Consider the following 22,465-nt stretch of genomic DNA (forward strand, 5'->3'; position numbering starts at 1 on the left):
TAATGGAATATTATTCATCCATAAAAAGGAATGCATTTGAGTCAGTTCTGATGAGGTGGATGAACCCAGAACCTATTTTACAGAGTGAAGTGAGTCAGAAAGAGAAAGATGAATATCATATTCTAACACACATATCAGAATCTAGAAAAATAGTATGGAAGAATTTATTTACAGGGCAGCAGTAGAGAAACAGACATAGAGAATAGATTTATGGACATGGGGAGAGGGGAGGAGAGCGTGAGATGTATGGAGAGAGTAACATGGAAACTTACATTGCCATATGTAAAATAGATAGCCAGTGGGAATTCTTGTATGGCTCAGGACACTCAGACAGGGGCTCTGTATCAACCTAGAGGGGTGGGATGGGGAGGGAGATGGGAGGGGATATATGTATACCTATGGCTGATTCATGTTGAGGTTTGACAAAAAACAGCAAAATTCTGTAAAGCAATCATCCTTCAATAAAAAAATAAATCAAAAAAAGTAAGGAAGCATAAAGATCAGCCGTTCAAACACAATTTTAGACAGTGGAATAGGGAAACAATTTAAATTATTCGGGGGAAATCTTTTAATAAAAACATTTGCAGTGAGTCATAGGAAATTTCTCTATATAACTGACATTTGATTATTTTCTACAAAGATTGATATAATCTGCAGTCATGGAGATTTCAGTGTGTCAGATCTGAAATCTTGAAAAGTGAAACTTTTTCCATTAAAATTTATAGGGAGTCCAGGTAAATATTCCATGTGGATAAGCATTTATTTTCATACACTGTGTTCCCATTGTCTACATATTCCAATTCTTGATGAAATATGACCTCCAATGTCATGATCCTTTCACTTTTAGCATTCTTCATTATGGTCTTTCTTGAATCCTTTTTATTTCTCTTCTTAATATTTTATTGTTTTGAATATAGAAATAGTTATGTTTAGAAAATTTGGAAATTATAAAGCATACAAAGAAGATAAAGATGTCAAATGGCAATGGTTTTTACGCATTCAAAATTCAGAGGAAATGAACTTGACACTCATCCACCCACAATTGTTACTGGAAACCCTGCATCTTAAGAGCTTCCCTAAATAAAAATTCACAGGAGAAGACAGTCTACAGCAAAAAAAAAAAAAAAAAGTCAGGTACACTATCAGTTAGTGGCCAGGTAGAGGAGGATGGGCCTAAAAATGATTCTAGAAACAGTGAGGAAGGCAAGGTAGGCATAAAATCTGAAGACTATGAGCTTTGGAAGAGACAGGACACTCGCAGTGAGAAATCAAGTCAGGGGAAGACTGAAAAGTCCCCTGGATTTATCTTTGTGGTCCTTGGTGACCTTTTTGAGAGCCTAAGTGATGGGAAGGCACAGTGAGTTGCCTACAGTCAGCATAACCATGTGGAGGAGTCTGACTGTGAAGAGAAGAAAAGTTGTGGCTCTGTGTAGCCTTGGGGCGAAGAGAAGGTTTGCCTGTCTGTTTGTTGCATGTCTGAAGTATCAAAAGGCAGTTGGAGGAGTAGAGTTAAGGTTGACTAAAGCCAGTGTCTCCTGCTCCTAGACTCTGTGATTTAATCAGTATAGCGCTAAAGCCTGGACATGAGGGTATTATTTAAAAGTTTCCCAGGTGATTCTAACAGTCAACCGTTGAGAATGAGCATCGAGGTCATATTTACCTACGTGTTTAGTTTAGAGCCGTTACTCCAGTTTGCCCAGTATCCGCTCAGTCCAGTCCCAGCATTCTTGTCCTTTGGCTCATTAACCTGAGGACCAGTCATCTCACAGGATCACCTGAAACCCTTCCTGGGGAAGTCACCTTCTAGTGTTGATCTATGTCAGTCTGTCTGCTAGGTTCAGAGCCTCCTGTCCCCAAAGGGTTGTTTATCTACTTCAGCTGACAGTTTTAAAATAATAATCTATTCCATAGTTTTTTAACTAAAGACAAAGCCAAAGAATTCGCTTAGTTTTTTTTTTGTTTGTTTGTTTTTCCTGTCTCTGGTTCTCAGGGCATATCTTTTAAGCCATGACCATATGGCATCACAAATTAGTGTTGAGGTCATTTCTTTCCATTCATTCAGTAAAAAGTTATTACTGTGTCATAATTAACATCTGAATACCATTTTAAAATTTTAACCATATTACATATATATCATCTCAGTAATCACACAATGGCACTGCAACTGATTTGCAGTAGAGGAAATGGAGGCCCAGAAAAATAATGTAACTTACCAAGATTTCACAGCTAAACAGAGGACGTGAGTGTGGATCTTCTGATGTTACATCCACCAGCCTCTCAGGAGCTCATTCGTATCCAATGGTGGCTGTTGTTTCACACAGATTACCTTGCCTGGCAATTTATCTGAATAAGATACCTAGTGCATGTTTGCCAAGAAGAGAAAAGCAACGGCCATCACAGCCACAGAAGTGGTGGTGCAGAGCCCCCCTGATAATGGTGGCTTTACCAGGGGACGGCGCATGGGGCCTTGTGCTGCTGGGAGGGGCAGGTGGAAAGAGGATTCCTCCAGAGACAGCACCACTCAGTACTCAGGTAGACTCACATAATTCTAGAACTAGAAAGAAATTGTAGCCCAGACATCTCATTCTACAGATGTTGATAAAGTGACATCACATATTAACTAGTTAGTATCCAAGTTCAAATGCAGATGTCTAAAATACATTGTATTTTTTTCCCACTTGCATCAGAATAACAATTTAATTGATTATCCAAATATTCATACTCAAGGACAATGGGAAGAAATGGAATCTTTCCTTAAACTGAGTGTTAAAGCTGTGCTAGAAATGTCTAGATTTGAGAGTCTAGTTTCCAGAGATGCAGTCTCCAATATGGTAACCACTAGCCACATTTAGCTATTTAAATTTAAAGCAATTAAAATTGTATAAAATTTAAAATTTTGTTTCTTATTCCTGCTGGCTGCATTTCCTATGCTCATTAGGTATGTGTCGCTAGTGGCAACTATATTGAATAGCACAGATTTTAGAACTTTACCCCCTTAGCAGAAAGTTCTATTGGACAGCACTGACCTAGGGTCTGGATTATGCCATTCTAAGCCATGAGCATTACTAGGATTTCCCAGCAGCATTCCACAGACCTAAGTGCAACACCAGGAGCCAGTCAACTTTATTCATTGGATATGTTGCCCACTATCATTTAAAAATCATAATTAGGGGCATCCTTGGTGGCTCAGTGATGCAGAGTCTGCCTGCCGATGCAAGAGACATGGGTTCAGTCCCTGGGCCAGGAGGATCCCACGGGCTTCAGAGCAGCTGAACCGGTGGGCCACAACTACTGAGCCTGTGCTCTGGGGCCTGGGAGCCACAACCACTGAGGCTCAGACGCCTAAGAGCTCTTGCTTCCCAACAAGAGAAGCCATCACAGTGAGAAGCCCTCACATCGCAACTGGAGGGTGGCCCCAACTCGCCACAACTAGAGAAAAGCCCACAGTGGGAAAACCCAGCCCAGTCAAAAAAAAAAATCATAATTAGGAAGAAAAGGATAAACTCCCCCAAAGAAAGCAGGTTGGATTGTTCATACAGTGGGGTTACTACAGGAGGAATCTCCTGCTGACTATCACAGTGCTGCTCGTCATTCAGTTCCTGCAGGAGAAAAAGGCAAAGCTGATAGAGTTAAAGTGTAATATCTAACAGTACAATAGTATTATAAAGAGAATCAGTAAGATTGTGTTAAAGCTATGTAAATTAGGCTGGAAGAGGATGAATATGAAAATTACATGAAATAAGAAGTTTTGCTTGAAAAACAGAAAAAACAAAACCAAGTGGCCCTTAGAAATGTCTGTGTTTGTGTGATGTGTATGGGTGAGTATACCTGGGTAAGTTTCAAGGAAGAGCAATCTGCCCCTAAATTTGTTTAGTTCTTCTATAATTCAGATTTTGTTTTATTTCAGATCAATGGTGGAGAGAAACGACCTGCCTCTGACATGGGGAAAAAACCAAAAACCCCCAAAAAGAAGAAGAAGAAGGACCCTAATGAGCCACAGAAGCCAGTGTCTGCCTATGCGTTATTCTTCCGGGATACTCAGGCTGCCATCAAGGGCCAAAATCCAAATGCTACCTTTGGTGAAGTTTCTAAAATTGTGGCTTCCATGTGGGATGGTTTGGGTGAAGAGCAAAAACAGGTAAGAAAAGATACAAAATGGATGATTCAACATGATTTGAGAAAGTGTGTGCATCCTAAAGAAATGGCTTCTGAGGTCGTTGGGTGTGTGCTGGTGTGTGTGTGTGTGTGTGTAGTAGCTCCAGTCATGTCCGACTCTTTATGACCCTGCGGACTGTAGCCTGCCAGGCTCCTCTGTCCATGAGGTTCTCCAGACAAGAATACTGGAGTCAGTTGCCATTCCATCCCAGGGATCAAACCTATGTCTCTTATGCCTCCAGCACTGGCAGGAAAGTTCTTGACCACCAGCACCACCTGGGAAGCCTGGTCATTGGGTGAATTCCTCGGATACTAGAGCTAAGGCTGAGAATGGGCCCCACCAGAACCAGACTTCAGGGGACTCTGACATGGTTTTACATTCCTTTATTGCTGTTATAAATAGCATCTTAGTTCCTTTGTTTCAAAGTTTATATGGTGTAGTTACTTTTGGAAGGGCTTCTACATATCCAAGCCAGGATTACCTCATTCCTTAACGCTGCCAATGTGATCCTAAAGACAGAAAAAAAAACACTAAAAGCATTTTGAAAACTGTCCACACCTCTCTTCAGCACTTAGCATTTACTCTTTTGTCATCAAAACTCTCTTTGCTCTTTGCTAAATGAACCTCGAATTTAAGGATCTCTACCCTTAGCCATTCCCTAAAGACTGCTAGAGTATGTTATTCAATCCCTCTTGTACCATATTGCTAGGCTGTATTAAATGGGCCCAGATACCTGATTATTTTCTCCTCTTGTGGATTGCCATGGTGTGACTGAGGACCACACTGGTGGGGAGCAGGGGCATGAGACACTTTGTATCTCAGCCACAGTGTAAGTCATCCAGAAGGTCTTAAGGAGGATGGGAATCATGGAAAGAGTCTTATCCATCTCTTTGCGATTCTGTGGACTGTAGCCCGCCAGGTTCTTCTGTCCATGGAGTTCTCCAGGCAAGAATACTGGTGTGGTTAGCCATTTCCTTCTCCAGAGGATTCCCAACCCAGGGATCAAACCCGGGTCTCCTACATTGCAGGCAAGTTCTCAGGCTGTCTGAGCCACCAGGGAAGCCCATGAATAGACAGAACCCACTTCAACAAAGAAGCAGTATTGATCGCAGATTTCTAGATTTCCAGGACTAGATTGCCATTGTCACCATCTAGAATTTCATTTCATGAAGGAAAAATTAGACAAGCATTATCATTAAAGTTCAGTCACTGGATGTGGATGAAGTGGATGCAGCTTTAGATACTACAGAATAATGAACTGCATTCATGATGGGTTAGTCTCATACTGGATTCTTAACAGAGACTTTTACCTCTCCTCCTCAGGTCCAGGGAAGTATGTAAGAAAGAGAACATCTCAAACCTGCATACATCTCTAAGAACCTATATATCGTAGTATCTGTCAGCATCTACAATGTATATAGTGTTTTATATTTTAACAACAGTTTTACATGATTTATTTCATTTGTTCAGCACAGTATTCATAGATGCTGTTTTCTGAATTTTGCAGGTTATGAACTGGGGCCAGAGAGATAAATTCAGTCACTTATCCATTCACAAAGATTTATTGAGTGTTTACTGTGTGCCCCAGGCACTTTTCTAGGCACTGTGGGGGCGAGCTGAGAATAGACAGAGTCCCATTCGTTGATTGATTTGTCTAAGACTACACACTGTGACTAGAACTTATCATTCAACCTGCAGTTCTTTTCTAACCAATTTATAAAAACAATTACAGCTGTAATGGTAAAACCAGCTGCTAACAAAACATTAGCTGAACCTACTCTTCCAGTTCTCTCCAACCCCCCCTGACTGTAAGTCAAAGGTGTCCTGTACAGTCTGAAATCTCTACACATTATGTCCTTTTCAAGATTGCCAGTCCCAGCAAAGGGCTTCATAGAAAAGCACAGGCCTGCCGTGTGGAGCTCTGCTACAAGAGTCGTCTCTGAGGATGGAAACCGTACCACGGAAATGTTAAATACCCAGCTCACAAATAGAGTGGTTGACACTGTATTTTGTGATTCCACTGAAAACCTAATGTAGTTTTTTGAGACTTCAGAGCCGGTTTCTATCCTAACTTGGATCAGTTTGCTCTCACACTCCCAAAGCCAAAGTGTGGCTCCCCACTGACGCTGGAGACGCACGGTGGAATTCTACACCGGGGCTTATTCACGGATTGAGAAACTGAGTGCACCTCCACCAGGAACCCCAGCCCACCCCTGTCCTGCTCTGCCCTGGCCTGGGCACCAGCACGTACCTCTCTCCCTGCTCAGACAGCCCCTGTGTGTAGTCGTGGATAGGGGCCAGGCTTCAGTGCTATAAACTCTTGCTTTGTGAGATAGAATTTCCCAGAGGAGACATCCAGAAGGTGATTGCCTTCCCTAGTAACTGTGATGGCAACTTGTAATCAGAGGACATTAGTGATCCCTTCTGTGACCTGGCAGCGAGCTGGGGGTGCTGCTCAAAGGCTCACATGCGCTCCTTTGGTTTTATGTCAAGAAATTTCAGTTACCAGTGCTACCACTGATCTGACTCCTCTTATCTGTTTTTCTAACCCTGGGTATCTTTTCCTAATTACTTCCCACATTTACTAGAGGAACTTAAATGGGGGAGGTCTACACAGCTCTTTCCTAGCCCACGATCAAATCCTTTACATTATCAATTCAAGGTCAGTGCCTGTACCCATGTTTCTAGTGGAAAAGAATAATGTTCTTATGATGAAAACTGGGTAGTTCCTCAAGGCAACAAATATAAAGCTTCAGAATTTCCCCACTAATTCTATTATAATACGGTCTTTTATTTTTATTATAGCAAGAGGGGAACACTGAGATAATATTCCACATTTTTGGTCTGACCAGGTAAGGTCTTTACAGACCCAAAGAATATGAGAGTCACTATCCTCCAGTGTCATGCTAAAAAGAGAAATGACTCCCATTCTCCCATTCTGCCTTTCAAACTCAGCTCTGAGCCTTTCTAATGGAAGTAGGATCACAATTATGACATAATACTTAAGGCTTTTTAATTGTATATTGTGATAACAAAACACTTTCCTCTTTCTCTTTTGTTTCCAATTTAATATGTAACTTGTAATGAGTCTGTCTTTGGGTTCTCTCTTAATAGAAATAGTTGGGGGGTTGAAGAATGTGTTTTATAAATAAAAAATGAGATTATATAATAGCTGACCCTATTTGGGGGCTTCCCAGGTGGCCCTAATGGTAGAGAAACCACCTGCCAATGCAGGAGACCTAAGAGATGTGATGTCGATCCCTGGGTTGGGAAGCTCCCCTGGAGGAAATAATGGGAACCCACTTCAGTATTCTTGCCTAGAGAGCCCCGTGGACAGAGGAGCCTGGCTGACCATAGTCCATGGGGTCACAAAGAGTTGGACACAACTGAAGCAACTTAGCATAGCACAGACCCTATTTAACTCACTGAGTATTATAAAGCAATTTCCATAATCAAAGTGCAGTTGTTTAAAAAAATTATTCTAAGATTACTTAGGGAGATATATTAATAGAAGTAACTTTTTCTGTAATAGAGAAGTTAGTATTTTAACACTCAAGCACCATTACCAAAACAAGGTACTGGGATCAGTTTGAGTCACTTGAGATAGTTTGACCCCATGCCTTATGTTCCTTTGACTTGACAGGGGTTCAGCATAGCTTATCCTTTCCTCTTAAAAGATGATCTTGCATAATAAAGATAGTGAAACCACAGAGTATGTAAAAAAGGGTGGTTTTTGACATATACAGGTGCAAGTCCGTCCCAGGGACAAGCAGGGAGAGGGTTCAGTGAGTGAGAGCAGATGCCTCGCTTATGGAAGGGACATACTGCATCAGCTGGGCCTGCCGTGCGCCACGTGGCAGCCCCTCTCTTACAGTTTGCCGGAATTGCCCACAAAGCGCACATGCCCACCTAGAATGCACGTTTTGGGCATCAAGAGAATTTCAGCAAAATATCCAAAAGTGTTATTATGGTGTATTACCACCTGTTCTTCCCCTTTATGTTGACTCATGGTGCCAACATAATATCTCTGTTTCAAACTTAATTTAATTGTATTTTACTCTCATTTAATATTCAAATTGGAGAGCACACATACTGCTATGTATTTTTAAAGGAATGTTACTGGAGCCAGTTAGAGGCAGACCATTAAACTTCAAAATTTAGGACAAATGTGCATGTTGCAGAACAGCCCCCACGTGATGCTGCTGGCTTTGTGTAGGCAGCTGGTTCAAGGAGAAGGCTAGGATTTCATGCACCACCATTGTTCAGAAATCCCGTTGTCATAATAGCCCACAATTATGAACAGCTCCAAATATAAACACAAACTGGGGAAAATGGGCAAAATTATTGATGACTTATTAGGGGCTCAGAAAATTACAATATTTAAGGAAAAACAGCTATTAGTGAGATTACAATTGAATGTTTTCTTGCCAGCCAGAGGGAACAGGACTAATGGGGCTGCTGTGTCTGTGTGTGTCACATGCTTCCTCTTTGTGGAGTCTAGGCGGGGCTAAGAAGCCACTGCAGATGGGCAGGTCTTTATTTTCAGAAGCCCTGGAAAGGGAGGAACTATATGTACTTTGATTTCTGTAAAGAATCTCTCAAAGAAGAGAAATCAAAAGGAAGCTAAAAGAAGTGATAAAAATCCTCCAGGAACACAAAACCTCCCTTATGAGTTGTTCCTACCAAAGCCACTGAACAAACTTCACATATCAGAGTCTCCATTTGAATACTTTCGAAGATGGGGCTGAATCTGGAAGGGGAGTGGGATTGTGTTTGGGATTCCAACAGAAGGTTTTAAATGCTAACGAATCCTACGACAGTGGAGAGCCTGGTTCAGAGACAGTAAGTCGTTTCCAAAAGGCACCAGCTAGAGAAAAGGAAATAAAACATAAGTGTGACGGTGATGTTGGTCTTTGCTATTTATCTTTCATTGACTGGAACCTACAGAGAAAGAAAAATAATAATGTAACAAGATCATGCCCTTTATATGAGACTCCTTGGAGTTTGAGCAACCCTCAGCATCTTTGTTTATGAAGGTCCAGGTGAATTTCCTATATTTCCCTATTATTCTGAATTCTGTGATTCTGGTCATCAAAGTCAAACCCCACTAAATTAAAGAGTCCGTCCAGCTTTGAAGCAGAAGGGATCGGTCCAACGAGCTATAAAGCATTCTTGGTTCCTTTTTAGCCGCGGAAAGTCAGCTCCTAAGTGGGAAAGGAAAGTCACCTTAAATCAGAACCAGATGTAAATTACTAAATGAACCTTAAGTTCCTAATTGGAGACACAGTTGGGCTGTAATACATTTAGCAAATTACAAACAAAATGTTCTTGTTTACATTACATTAAATGGCTTTAAAGCTTCAGCCAAAGAGCTAAATAAACACGCTGTTAGGCTAAAAATGGAGTGGAAGGCCTGTTCAGGGTTTGGTGTATTCAGGAGAAACCACAGCCCACGGTGCCCAGAGAGCATATTTTTGTAAATGCTGCCCTGTCGTGGGAGAAGAGAGCAGGTTTACCTTGAGATCCAGAGCCTAATGAGCAGATATCACTTGCAGGGAAACTGTTTGAATATTGTAACATATGCCTTCTTTCAGGATGCATAATTCATATCCAAGGATATTAGCCATAGCAGTTCAGCTCAATAGCAGCACCTCATTATTTCATCCCTCAGTATTTATTCCTATGTTTGACGCCTCATGAAATTACTGTTAATGTGTTTATATAAGGGCAGGTCTGACACAAGTGGGAAGAATGTAATTTCCTGCTCATTCTTTCCTGCTGCTGTGTCCTCTTCCCCTGGTAGAAGTGGCAAGTGTAAATAGTTAATTTGCTTCAATTATGAGCCTGTCCTGCTAAATTAGAAGCAGCAGGGATATGAAGAGCCAGAATTATACTTACGAGGCAGCTGACAAATCCTCTGAGCCCACGGAATCAAATCATTTACTCCTCATTGGTGCTCAAATACCCACTACAGAAGCGCTGCTGGGGCCTTCCCCCACACCCTCCCCGTATCTTATGATAAAATTTGGATTTTATGTCAACAATACTTAAGGTTAACTAAAATCCTGTTTTACCATAGCATTCACACAAGTGTTTATCTTGGCCAGTTCCTTATAAACATTATGCATTTTCTCCAATTTTTTTAATGCTAGGTGTAAAAGATATATAAAACGATTGTTCATTTAAAAACTGTAGAAGGTGAGGCAAGTTTATATTAATATTCATAAAAACTTGAAACAGCAGTTGGAAATATTATACCCAATGGTGAACATATTTTATTTCTAAATCACAGGTATATATACCTATAATTAATTGGTACATAAATGAGGTTGTGGCACACCTTCCTGGGTATACATACACAGAGTACACATGGAAATACTCCGTGCTGATATACAGAGAGCAGACATTTCACTTGAATGGTTCCATGATGTCAGAAGGGAGAGAATTTGAACATAATACTCACTCAAGTCCATTGGGCTTTGTGTATTATTAGTAAACATGTGTCAGGAGGGCAGGTTACCTCTTTGTATACCAAATCCTCTGTCCCCACTGATGCCCACCCTAATTTAAAAGATGCAGTTTGGTGTTCTGCCACGAGTACCACACCCATGCTGACTCACAGAGGAGAAACCTGAGACCAGGGATTATACACTCTATCACAGGCATTTCCCGAGCACCTGCTATGTGCCAAACTGCCCTGCTAAAAGGGCTGCCCTGTGGTTGGGGGTCTGAATGAGGTATGCAAGGGAGATCGCATGCAACCAGGAGGGGCTGTTGCGTAAACAGAGATAAATCTCAGATACCAGACCAGTTTGATTAGATACATGTATATATATATACCTGACACAAAAAACGCACACAATAGAAGCATATTTTAGTACTTTTTTTGTTTTTGTAGCTTCTGTTCCTCACACCATGCAGGCACATAACAGATACTCACTATATTGTTAAATATAATTGAACGACATTACACTCTTTCATCCTCATTTAATAAACTGACAGATGTATTTTGCAGCCATATTTTCAGATGAAGAGCTTGCTTCTGATCTCTACTATTCCAGAAACAGGTTACCCCATTATTGTGTAGACAATGTGTTTGCATTTGATGGATCCCAAAAAGAATCAATAGCAAAATTTTTGTCATGTTGTATAATGTTTTCAGTTCTCTGAATACCACTTTATAAAGTTCTCTGAGTTCTGGAATGCTTAAGAAAACGCTGAGCAAGTTACACAAATGGAAATTTAACTGCATTTAAGGACTAAGTTCTGTGTAAACACAGATGCACTTGCTCTAACTGTCCTAAATAATAATAGCATTCAAAGATGCTGCAAACGTTAATTTCTCAAGTACTGTATATTACAGAGAAATGAGATTAAATTATTATTTCTTACATAACCATGTTTCTAAGCATTTTCTATAAATATGAAATTATACTGGGGAAAAACTGCATTTGAAGTTAACCAAAAAGAAAAGTGCCTTTAGTTTTGTAGTGTTTGAATAAAATCCAGAATTAGAAGAACTGTGTTTTTTCTTATTATTACTGCAAAGAGTTGAAATAAACTACAACTAGAGATTAACTAAGGACCAGAGCCAAAAAGAAGGAAGGAAGAAGGAATTAAATGGTATTTATAAGATTTTACTTTTCTATATAAGTTAGATGGATTGTTTGGGGAAGGAGCAGAAAGTGAAAAAAGCAAAATGACAGGTTGTATTAGAATGTTTTCTGTTTGAGTGCATCCATAGTCACTGATACTGAACTGCTGATTTTAATTAGAGATTATTCGCTTATAAAAATGTGTATACATGCTGGAATGTGGTGCAACTTAAAAAATGATTCATAGAATCACTAGGTTACATGAACAGAATTTGGATTCTCTAGAACTGCCATTTGAGGTCTGTTTTAGTTTAGCCATTATATATGTTTTAACTTAACCACTGAGATGCAATCCTTAAATAGGGTATGGTAGCTTTCTTAGAATAACAAACCACAGCAACTAACTAAGTTAGGACAGGATGAATTCAAAAGTGTTTGGATGAGCTGGGGAAAATGATAAATGATGTATTATGATTTTTAAATCCTCATCTGGCCAACTTTGCACTTTATTTCAAACAGCTGTAGACCATTTGGAAGCCATTTTGTAGTTCAGCTGAGTACTAATATTTACTGTGTGAATCACATTTCTTTAAAATATTTGTCTTTCCCTGAGAGAGAGAGAGGGACCATTTCTTTCCCAAACTTAACTTTGATGTAAATCAGACCCATCCCCTAGGTTAGAAGGTTTGATCATTGCAGTGGACTGCTCATTGCAAATGCAGTCAGCGTCATCTTTGGTTTCTGCAAGTGAAAGACTTTTCTCCATCCATAAATAGAGCTTTGAAACGTTTTTGTGGAACTTTTTACTGATGATTTTTAATTATCTGTTCTAAAGGAAGAATTTCAGTACGTGGAATTCTTACATGTTTTTTTTATCATTCTCATATATTTGAGGTCCTTCTTCAGACATCTGCATCAAATACAGGATTCAGAAAGCATCCTTGTGCAAGTTTAGAAGGTAGCATCACAAGGACATACAGGGTGAATAATATTTGAGCCATTAGCTAGTTCTCAAAGGTGGAGGTTCTAAATTACTGTAGGGGAAGCCACCTCAGATTTTAATTCTGATCCAGGGCACCCCCCTTTAGACACAATTACAGAAACATACCTCCTGAAATCACCACCCTTTGAATCCTCCCTCTGAAGATCTGCAGCTATTGAGGGAAGAGCAGACCCATCAAGCCATGTAATGTGACGTGATGAGTTTCCTCTTTCCTAAAGTGGTATCTAGGCACGTGTAGGATGATCCCACATAGCTGGTCATCAATAGCCGATAGGGAGCCATCTGGAGGAAACCGGGTGCTCTGAATGCTAGTCAGGAATCCCATAATGACATCGATCTCCCCTGAAACCAGGGGGCATACATCCAGCCTGAAACACACGGAGCTGCCACCTTTCTCCCATGGTTGTTAATAAACAAATTTCAGGAAAGTTAACACCTTGTGGGATGTTAACCACTGGGAGCCCCACTGTAGTAATGCTGCTGTTTTTTCTATAGAAACCAAGGGCAAGAAGGATGATAGATGTTACAGTCAGGCCATCTGAACACCGTCTTACCTGTGCTACGTAGAAAATGAGGCTTCAGGCAATGCTGTGGACCCACGTGTGTAACATTTGCCTTTGGAAGCTAAATGAACCCCAGTTAGCTGCCCAAGGAGGTCACCTAGAGTAACATTTGAATAAAAAACGTAATAGAAATGCTTCAAGTTTACAAAAGCGTACTACCATCGAAGATATTTTTGTTAAATATTTGCTTCAAAGTCCTGAATAGGATTTCTGTCTGTGTGGGAGAAAAACCCTCTCGAAACAGTTTTAAGGTATGAAAAGTAAATGTAAACATTGTCAGTTTAAGGTCATTCATAACAAAAAGTATGTCTTGGGGAAGAGATTGGAGGGAGAACTACAAACAGAAATCTGTCTTTGAAGAAAGAAATAAATCAATCAAAAAGCAAGAGAGCTCCATGTTTCTCATTCTGACTGAACCAAAGCATATGATATACATGAATCATACTGTTCAAAGACATTTGCTGGAATTTAGTGTTTATTTGTTTTCATATATGGGTGTCTAAAAAAGAATCTGAATTTGACTTCCAATAAAATTAGCTCAGTAAATTAAGAATTTTCCTGTAATTGAATTAATTTTCCTGTAATTAATTGACTTCTTACCAAAAATATTTCTTTTAAATTTCTTTAGTTCCATGTATTATAAAGATGACACAATGATTGTGTGATACTATTGTATGAATTCATAATTGCCTTATTATAGTTGCCTTTATTATAATATACCAAAATGCCAAATATGAAAGACTAGGCTGAAGCGCTCCCTAAGGGAAAACAATGAGCACATTCATTTCATAGGGTCCTTTATAATTCTGTTGACAAGGTTACTCATTTGTTTACTTTAAGTAAAATGTTCTGCTTTAATTAAAATATTTATGAGTAGGTAATATTTCTCACACCTTAAATTTCACAGTCGGGGACTGGCCTCAGCAAACCACCTTCCACATCAGAAACCATAAATTGACTTCTGCTGCCGACTTTGGTAGATATTTGGTCTTTACACATAATTTATATTTAATACTTTGACTAACTCTAAAGCCACTTTTCACCCTGGCCTGTGTCTGGTTTTGAGCTCAGCATTACAAAGTAGTAGCCAAGCCTCATTCCTTGCTGTAAAATTCAAGATGTGGGAAATTTAAAATAGTCGTATTGATGAAAATGCATCCAATGGTGAAAAATATTTTGTTCTTTTGGGCTGATTTCTAAAGATTGACAAAAGCAGGCTCTAAAGCCTTGAAAGAATTACCTTAATGGTAGCAGACAAGGTGTGTTCACTTTGCTTATCTTTCATTTTCGACTCTAATAACTTTTTTTCTGTTAGCTTAGTGACGTGACCTTTAGCCTACCAGCAAGTTATTTTTCAGTACTTTTGCTCAATTTAGGATGATTTTACTTGTATTTGCAAGATGATTTCCTATGAAAAATGAAAAGCTGCTGTAAATTGAAACTCAATTCAGAACATTTTTACCTTTTCGCACTGAGGCATCCACACATCCATACCATCCATTGCGTTTTTTTGTGTTTTCTGGAAAGGGCATGACCAGAGCAGGCTACGCGTCATGGCACACGTGCAGTCTGTGGCCACTCAGGGTCCCCAGCCCACTCCCTAATGTGACTTTAACTGCCATCACTGATTGCTGAGTCTTTGAAAATAGAACTTCAAGGCACAAAACTTTAAAATAGTGATGAACCTGCAAATTCCATAACTGTTTCTGTGATTAGCATGTTGAACTTTATTGATCATCTTTGAATTCTGTCCTTGTTTTTGTATTTAGCAAGGAGATATATGTCAGGATTTGAGTGCACTGTAGCATTATCTGCCCCTTATATAAGTACAAATGGCTTCTTTACTCACATGTGATTCCCTGAGAACTTGCAGCCATAGTATCTTTCACAGATTCTTTACCAGATGAGCTATGAGGGAAGCTCCATATATGTCAAGATTTGAGTGCACTATAACATTATCTGCCCCTTATATAGGTATGAATGGCTTCTTTACTCACATGTGATTCCCTGGGAGCCTCCATCCATAGTATCTTTCCAAACCAACTGCCTCCACTCTCAGACTAACCCAGATATATCTCTTCATATGCTTTATGCAAAATGGGAAAATTTACTATTGTTAATCTTTTTATTATCTAATCTCTTGCTATACTTCTTAAAAACTTGTTTCAGTAAGAAAACACTATCTTTAGGGAGATACGTATTATTGTATCATATCTGTGTGTGTGTGTGTGTGTGTGTGTGTGTGTGTACACACATAATTATCATTCTGCATTGCACTTCTCTGGAAACAAAAGCAGATGCGGTTTCTAATTTAAGACTCTCTGTTGTTGCAGGTCTATAAAAAGAAAACAGAGGCTGCGAAGAAGGAGTACCTGAAGCAACTAGCAGCATACAGAGCCAGCCTGGTGTCCAAGGTAACATGCAACCGTGTGGTCTTGGGACAGGTTATGGCCATCTCGTCTCAGACCATGATGGTCATTTGAAAGCACAAAAGATTACTTCAGCATTTCTGCACAATCTCCTTTGCTGAAAAAGTAAATCCTAAGCAAAGCTGTATGTTATAGAAATATTTGTTCGTACCTAGAGGACCAGAACAGCATCCCTTGGGCCTTTAGTGTAATGTTGCCTGCCTGTGGATTAATTGTTTTGTGGGTTAGTTGCAGCACGTTCTTAATCCTGAGCCAACTCTATTTCACCACATTCCACTCTTTAAATGTCTTCCCTCCCAGCACCCCGACCCCATCCCATTGGTCTTTGCTGAGAAGATGGCAACTGTCTTTAATTGTAGCCTCATTACAACATCATTAGGATGTATGCCTGCCAAAATAAGCAAGCAGATGGGGGGGGAAGATGCATCATTTCATTTGAAAATAAAAGCACCCCTTAAAAATATTTTATGCTTTGGAATATCTCAAAGATGAGGCCTTGCTATAATAAAAACTCAGGAGTTAACTCTGTTTGGTATTGGGTTATTAAATCTATATTTCCCTGTATAGATTTCTCAAGGAGTAGTCTCAGAGGCTACTGAGGCTGAGGCTGTGAAGACTGGACACTGTGTCATCCTAAGTCCAGATGTGGCTGGTATTTGGCTCAGCAATGGGTGAGGCTCTGGACTTTAGTCCATTCACCCACGAAAAATACTTTCTTTTATCCACAAATACCCACTGCCCTTCCAACAACTCTAAAGTAATTATGTAAGTTAGTTTTCCTTGGGGAATATGCATACTGAATATATGATGTGCAGAAGAAAAAGGACCACAAAATACAAATGCATAAGAAATTTCAGCTCTGTTGGTCTCACACAACCTGTTCCACTTCTAAAGTATGACATTGTGGGAAAACTGAATATTTATTATTTAACCTTAAAATTCCTGCCTTATTTGTATTACCTCACTATGGATCTTACACTTTCTAATTTTTCTAAATCCTTTCAAAGCTATTTGTATTTTCTGCTGATACCATTACAAATTTCTGTATAATTAAAGAATTCATAGCATGTATGTAAAGTTATAGCAGAAAAACAAGGTGCAAAATACTATTTGTTGTTGTTCAGTTGCTCAGTTGTGTCTGACTCTTTATGACCCCTTGAACTGTAGCACACCAGGCCTCCTGTCCTTCATTATCTCCCAAAGTTTGCTCAAACTCATGCCCATTGAGTCACTGATGCTATCTAATCATCCATTGTCCCCTTCTCCTCTTGCCCTCAGTCTTTCCCACCATTAGGGTCTTTTCCAGCGAGTCAGCTCTTTGCATCAGGTGGCCAAAGTATTGGAACTTCAGCTTCAACATCAGTCCTTCTAATGAATATTTAGGGTTTGATTGGTCCAATACTACTAGGTTGGTATAAAAGTAATTGTAGTTTTGGACCATGAATTTTAAATTATTATAACTAGGCTCAAACACATCTGTGTTAATCAAAATATTAACCATTACCGTCAACACATTTTTGCCAAAGAGAAATAAGTTTGTTTATTCCTGTAGCATAAAAGGGCATGTTTCAGGATTCAAAAACTCTTGGAATGCATTTTCCGCCTCCTGCTGGTTGTGGAAGTTGTTTTCCTGACAAAAAGTTGTTGAGATGCCTGAAGAAATGGTAGTCATGAGAACTCAGGGGAATAAGGCGGATGAGGCAAAACGTCGTAGCCCAGTTCGTTCACTTTTGAAGCATTGGTTGTGTGATGTGCAGTCGGGCATTGTCGTAGAGAAGAATTGGGTCCATTCTGTTAACCTGCTGCAGATGTTGCCATTTTCAGTGCATCTCATTGATTTGCTGAGCATACTTCTCAGATGTAATGATTTTGTCAGGATTCAGAAAGTTGTAGTGGATGAGACTGGCAACAGTCCACCAAACAGTGACCATAACCTTCTTTGGGTGAAAGTTTGACTTTGGGAAGTGCTTTGGAGAATCTTCTCTGTCCAGCACTGAGTTGGTCATCACCAGCTGTCATATAAAATCCACTTTTTATTGCACATCACAATCCAATGGAGAAACTGTTCATTGTTTTTGCATAGAATAAGAGAAGATTTCACTTTAAAATGATTTTTTTGCCTTGTGGTCAGCTCATGAAGCACCCACTTATTGACCTTTTTTACCTGTCCAGTTTGTTTCAAATGCCAAATGATGATACAATGGTTGACATTGAGTTCTTTGGCAACTTCTCGTGTAGTTGTAACAGGATCAGCTTCGATGATCCTCTCAACTGCTTGTTGCCAACTTCTAGTGGCAGGCCACTGTGGTCATCTTCAAGACCCTCCCCTCCTTTGCAAAACTTCTTGAACCACCACTGCACTGTATGTTCATTAGCAGTTCCTGGGTAAAATTCGTTGTTGATGTTGCTAGTTGTCTCCGCTGTTTTATGATCCATTTTGAACTCAAATTAAAAAAAACACTCGAATTTGCTTTTTGTCTAACATCATTTCTATAATCTAGAATAAATATAAAATAAACAGAAAGTAATTAACTCATTAGCAAAAAACATAAAGTGAGAAATGTGCATTAAAATAATGTATAACATAACCACATTTACTTAAGAATGTATTCCAATATCAAATGGTAAATTTCAAAACCTCAGTTACTTTTGCACCAGCCTAATAAATCCATCCAAAAATTGGGTTATATAGTCACTTGGTATCATGCAGATTAATATACCCAAGATGTAAGTTCAGTTCAGTCACTCAGTTGTGTCCAACTCTGCGACCCCATGAATCGCAGCACGCCAGGCCTCCCTGTCCATCACCAACTCCCAGAATTTACCCAAACTCATGTCCATTGAGTCGGTGATGCCATCCAACCATCTCATCCTCTGTCGTCCCCTTCTCCTCCTACCCTCAATCTTTCTCAGCATCAGGGTCTTTTCAAATGAGTCAGCTCTTCGCATTAGGTGGCCAAAGTATTGGAGTTTCAGCTTCAACATCAGTCCTTCCAATGAACACCCAGGAATGATCTCCTTTAGGATGGACTGGTTGGATCTCCCTGCTGTCCAAGGGACTCTCAGGAGTCATCTCCAACACCACAGTTCAAAAGCATCAATTCTTCGGCGCTCAGCTTTCTTTATAGTCCAACTCTCACATCCATACATGACTCCTGGAAAAACCATAGCTTTGACTAGAACTTTGTTGACAGAGTAATGTCTCTGCTTTTTAATATGCTGTCTAGTTTGGTCATAACTTTCCTTCCAAGGAGCAAGCATCTTTTAATTTCATGGCAACAATCACCATCTGCAGTGATTTTGGAGCCCAGAAAAATAAATACAGCCACTGTTTCCACTGTTTCCCCATTTATTTCCCATGAAGTGATGGGACCGGATGCCATGATCTTAGTTTTCTGAATGTTGAGCTTTAAGCCAACTTTTTCACTCTCCTCTTTCACTTTTATCAAGAGATTTTTGGGTTCTTTTTCGCTTTCTGCCATGAGGGTGGTGTCATCTGCATATCTGAGGTTATTGATATTTCTCCCAGCAATCTTGATTCCAGCTTGTGCTTCTTCCAGCCAGCGTTTCTCATTAACTTATATACTCTGCATATAAGTTAAATAAGCAGGGTGACAATATACAGCCTTGACGTACTCCTTTTCCTATTTGGAACCAGTCTGTTGTTCCATGTCCAGTTCTAACTGTTGCTTCCTGACCTGCATATAGGTTTCTCAAGAGGCAGATCAGGTGGTCTAGTATTCCCATCTCTTTCAGAATTTTCCACAGTTTATTGAGATCTACATAGTCAAAGGCTTTGGCATAGTCAATAAAGCAGAAATAGATGTTTTTCTGGAACTCTCTTGCTTTTTCGATGATCCAGCAGATGTTGGCAATTTGATCTCTGGTTTCTCTGCCTTTTCTAAAACCAGCTTGAACATCTGGAAGTTCATGGTTCACGTATTGCTGAAGCCTGGCTTGGAGAATTTTGAGCATTACTTTACTAGCGTGTGAGATGAGTGCAATTGTGCGGTAGTTTGAGCATTCTTTGGCATTGCCTTTCTTACGTAAGGGGGCATGTGAATTCTTCTTGTTTCATCCAAGGTAAGTTTCTTCTTGAGCATTTTAAAGAGAAGTTTTAGTCAGGACATTTTACATACAAGAAAATCAATACATAAAGTCTTGGTCCCAATACAAAACACTCTAGTTAATATTATGGAGATTGCCAGAATGCTATAGTACTGACTAAGCCTTTACTTTCAAAACAAGAGTTCTCAGATTTGCTCTTAGCTGCAACTTTTCTTACTATTCATTCTCGGAGTTGCAACCCTCAGTACGTGGCAATTTGAATAAATGCTGTGAATTGCCATTTCTACATTTAAAAAACCAAGCACTTTCTTTACAGCTTACTCTGACGTTTTTCTTCTCTTTGGCAGCAGGAATTTTGCTGGAGCTGGTGAATGTCTATTTATGTACAACTATCTATTGTATCAATATGTATACAAATTGAAGAAAAGTTATAAACACCTTCTCCAGGTTAGAAAAATGGCCGTCTGGTGTTGGATATGAATGGGCTATTTGCAGTATAACCTTGCATGCACTCACAGAAAATTTACCGGCCTATCCACTGATTGCATGCAGAAGCTTATGTAAAAACCTATTGCTTTTCCATTTAAAATTATCACAAGGAAAATAACAGCCATTCATATTTACATATATATTTCCTATTTTTTTAATAAGTTATAAATTTTTTCTCTATTTTGAAAGAGCTAAGATCCACATGCACAGTCATAAAACGCTACATGGTAATAACAGTCACAATTCCAAGTAACTACAGTGTGCCAGCCAAGCTCTGTCTTTCCCATTCATTCATTCATGCGATCATTTGGTAAATTTCCTTGGGCACATAGTCTGTGCCAAGCACTGGGCCAGGCTTAGACGACACCTGGACACGGGAAAATGGGCAGGTGCATCCCACGCACTTAGTTTTCTTTTGTTCAGGGAGATCACTAGTGAAAATACAAGTTCATAAATGACTGAGATCTTGGTGAATCAAAGCCTACTGGGAAATAAAGGAAGGCATCTACCAGAATGGTCTACTGAGCCCTCTGCAGATGTGACACTGGAGCTGAGACAAGGGACGACAGGAGCTCACAAGACACAGAGCGCCCAGGACAGCTGGTCAAGCAGGGCAGCACAGGCAGGCTCGAGGGTCAAAAATACCTCCTCAGACTAAGGAAGTCGGTGAGGCTGGAGCTGAGTAAACAGGGGAGGGTGGTTTGAGATGAAGCTGGGCTGGGAAGATGGTTAGTGTCCAAGTCACACAGGCCCTGCAAGTCAGTGAAAGGAGCTGGGTTTCATACTCTGTACAAAGGGACAGCACTGAGTGGGTTCCAGTAGGGGATGGCTTGATTGGATTTATACTATAAGGGATAACGTGGCATCCCTTCTATGTGGAATCTAAAAAGAAATGAGCTTACAAAACAGAAAGAGACTCATAGACTTAGAGAATGAATTTATAGTTGCCAGGGGAAGGATAGAGGGAAGGGATAGTTAGAGAGTTTGGGATCAAAATGTATACAATGCTACATTTAAAATGTATAGCCAGCAAGGGCCTACTGCACAGGGAACTCTACTCAATGTCATGTGGCAGTCTGGATGGGAGGGAAGTTTGGGGGAGAGTGGATACATGTATATGTGTGGCTGAATCCCTTTGCTGTCCACCTGAAACAATCACATCATTGTTACCCAGCTATATACCCTAATACAAAATAAAAAATTAAAGGAAAAAAAAAAGATAACTTTATGTGAATGACTTCCCTCACCTCCCATATCTTACTCCTCAAAGTAGGCCCGATTATTAACATTTCACAAAAGAGGAAAAGTATCACATAGGTAGCAATTGCCCAAGCCCAGCACTTGACCTGCCTCCATCAGTCCTCATGCTGGGCCATTCTCTTCCCAGGTCCTAACTGTGCACCTCACCTGCTTCCCTGAAACATGCCCTGCCCAACAAGTCAAGTGTAACACCTACATTCTCTCTTCTCAGCTCACGTAAAGCACAGTCTATGTACAATATTGTGTTAGCTTCAGGTGTATAGCAAAGTGATTCAATTATGTATATTTCTCAGATTATTTTCTATTATAGGTTGTTATTGTTCAATCACTCAATTGTGTCTGACTGTCTGAGATCCCCATGGACTGTAGCCTACCAGAATCCTCTGTCCATGTGATTCTCCAGGCCAAAAAACCTGGAGTGGGTTGTCATTTCCTTCTCCAGGAGAAGTGCCCAACCCAGGGATTGAACCCACCTCTCCTGCACTGGCAGGCAGATTCTTTACCACTGAGCCACCAGGGAAACCCATTATAGGTTATTGCAAGATATTAAATATAGTTCCACTTTATATAGTAAATCCCTGCTGCTTATCTATTTAATGTATAGTAGTTTGTATCTATCATTCTCATACTTGTAATTTATACCCTTAACCCCCACTCCCTTTTCCCAAAGTTTGTTTGCTATGTTTGTGAGTATTTGTTTTGTATATAGAACCATTTCATTTTTTTTAGATTCCACTTATAAGTGATATCATACAATATTTGTCTTTTTCTGACGTATTTCACTTAGTATGATACTCTCTAGTTCCATCCATGCTACTGCAAATGGCAATCTTTCATTCTTTTTGTAGCTGAGTACTATTCCATTTATATATGTGTGTGTGTGTGTGTGTGTGTGTATATAT

General features: G+C 39.8%; 1 protein-coding gene and 1 long non-coding RNA gene across 6 annotated transcripts in view; one reads left to right on the forward strand and one right to left on the reverse strand.

Annotated features, from left to right (window-relative positions):
• The window catches only part of TOX (thymocyte selection associated high mobility group box), a 313,399-nt gene that overhangs the window by 265,170 nt on the left and 25,764 nt on the right, over positions 1-22,465 (forward strand). For all 5 annotated transcript variants that reach the window (XM_044928750.2, XM_006043079.4, XM_006043080.4 and 2 more), the window contains 2 exons: positions 3,908-4,138; positions 15,651-15,731. In XM_044928750.2, the coding sequence (XP_044784685.1) occupies positions 3,908-4,138; positions 15,651-15,731 (312 nt within the window). The remainder of the gene's footprint in view (positions 1-3,907; positions 4,139-15,650; positions 15,732-22,465) is intronic.
• On the reverse strand, positions 9,063-10,302 carry LOC123329490. The gene is made up of 2 exons (XR_006544992.1): positions 9,673-10,302; positions 9,063-9,360 (listed from the first exon to the last, which is right to left on the reverse strand). It is a non-coding gene; the product is annotated as an uncharacterized LOC123329490 (long non-coding RNA).

The sequence above is a fragment of the Bubalus bubalis genome, chromosome 15 (assembly GCF_019923935.1).
Source record: "Bubalus bubalis isolate 160015118507 breed Murrah chromosome 15, NDDB_SH_1, whole genome shotgun sequence".
Classification (NCBI taxonomy): domain Eukaryota; kingdom Metazoa; phylum Chordata; class Mammalia; order Artiodactyla; family Bovidae; genus Bubalus; species Bubalus bubalis.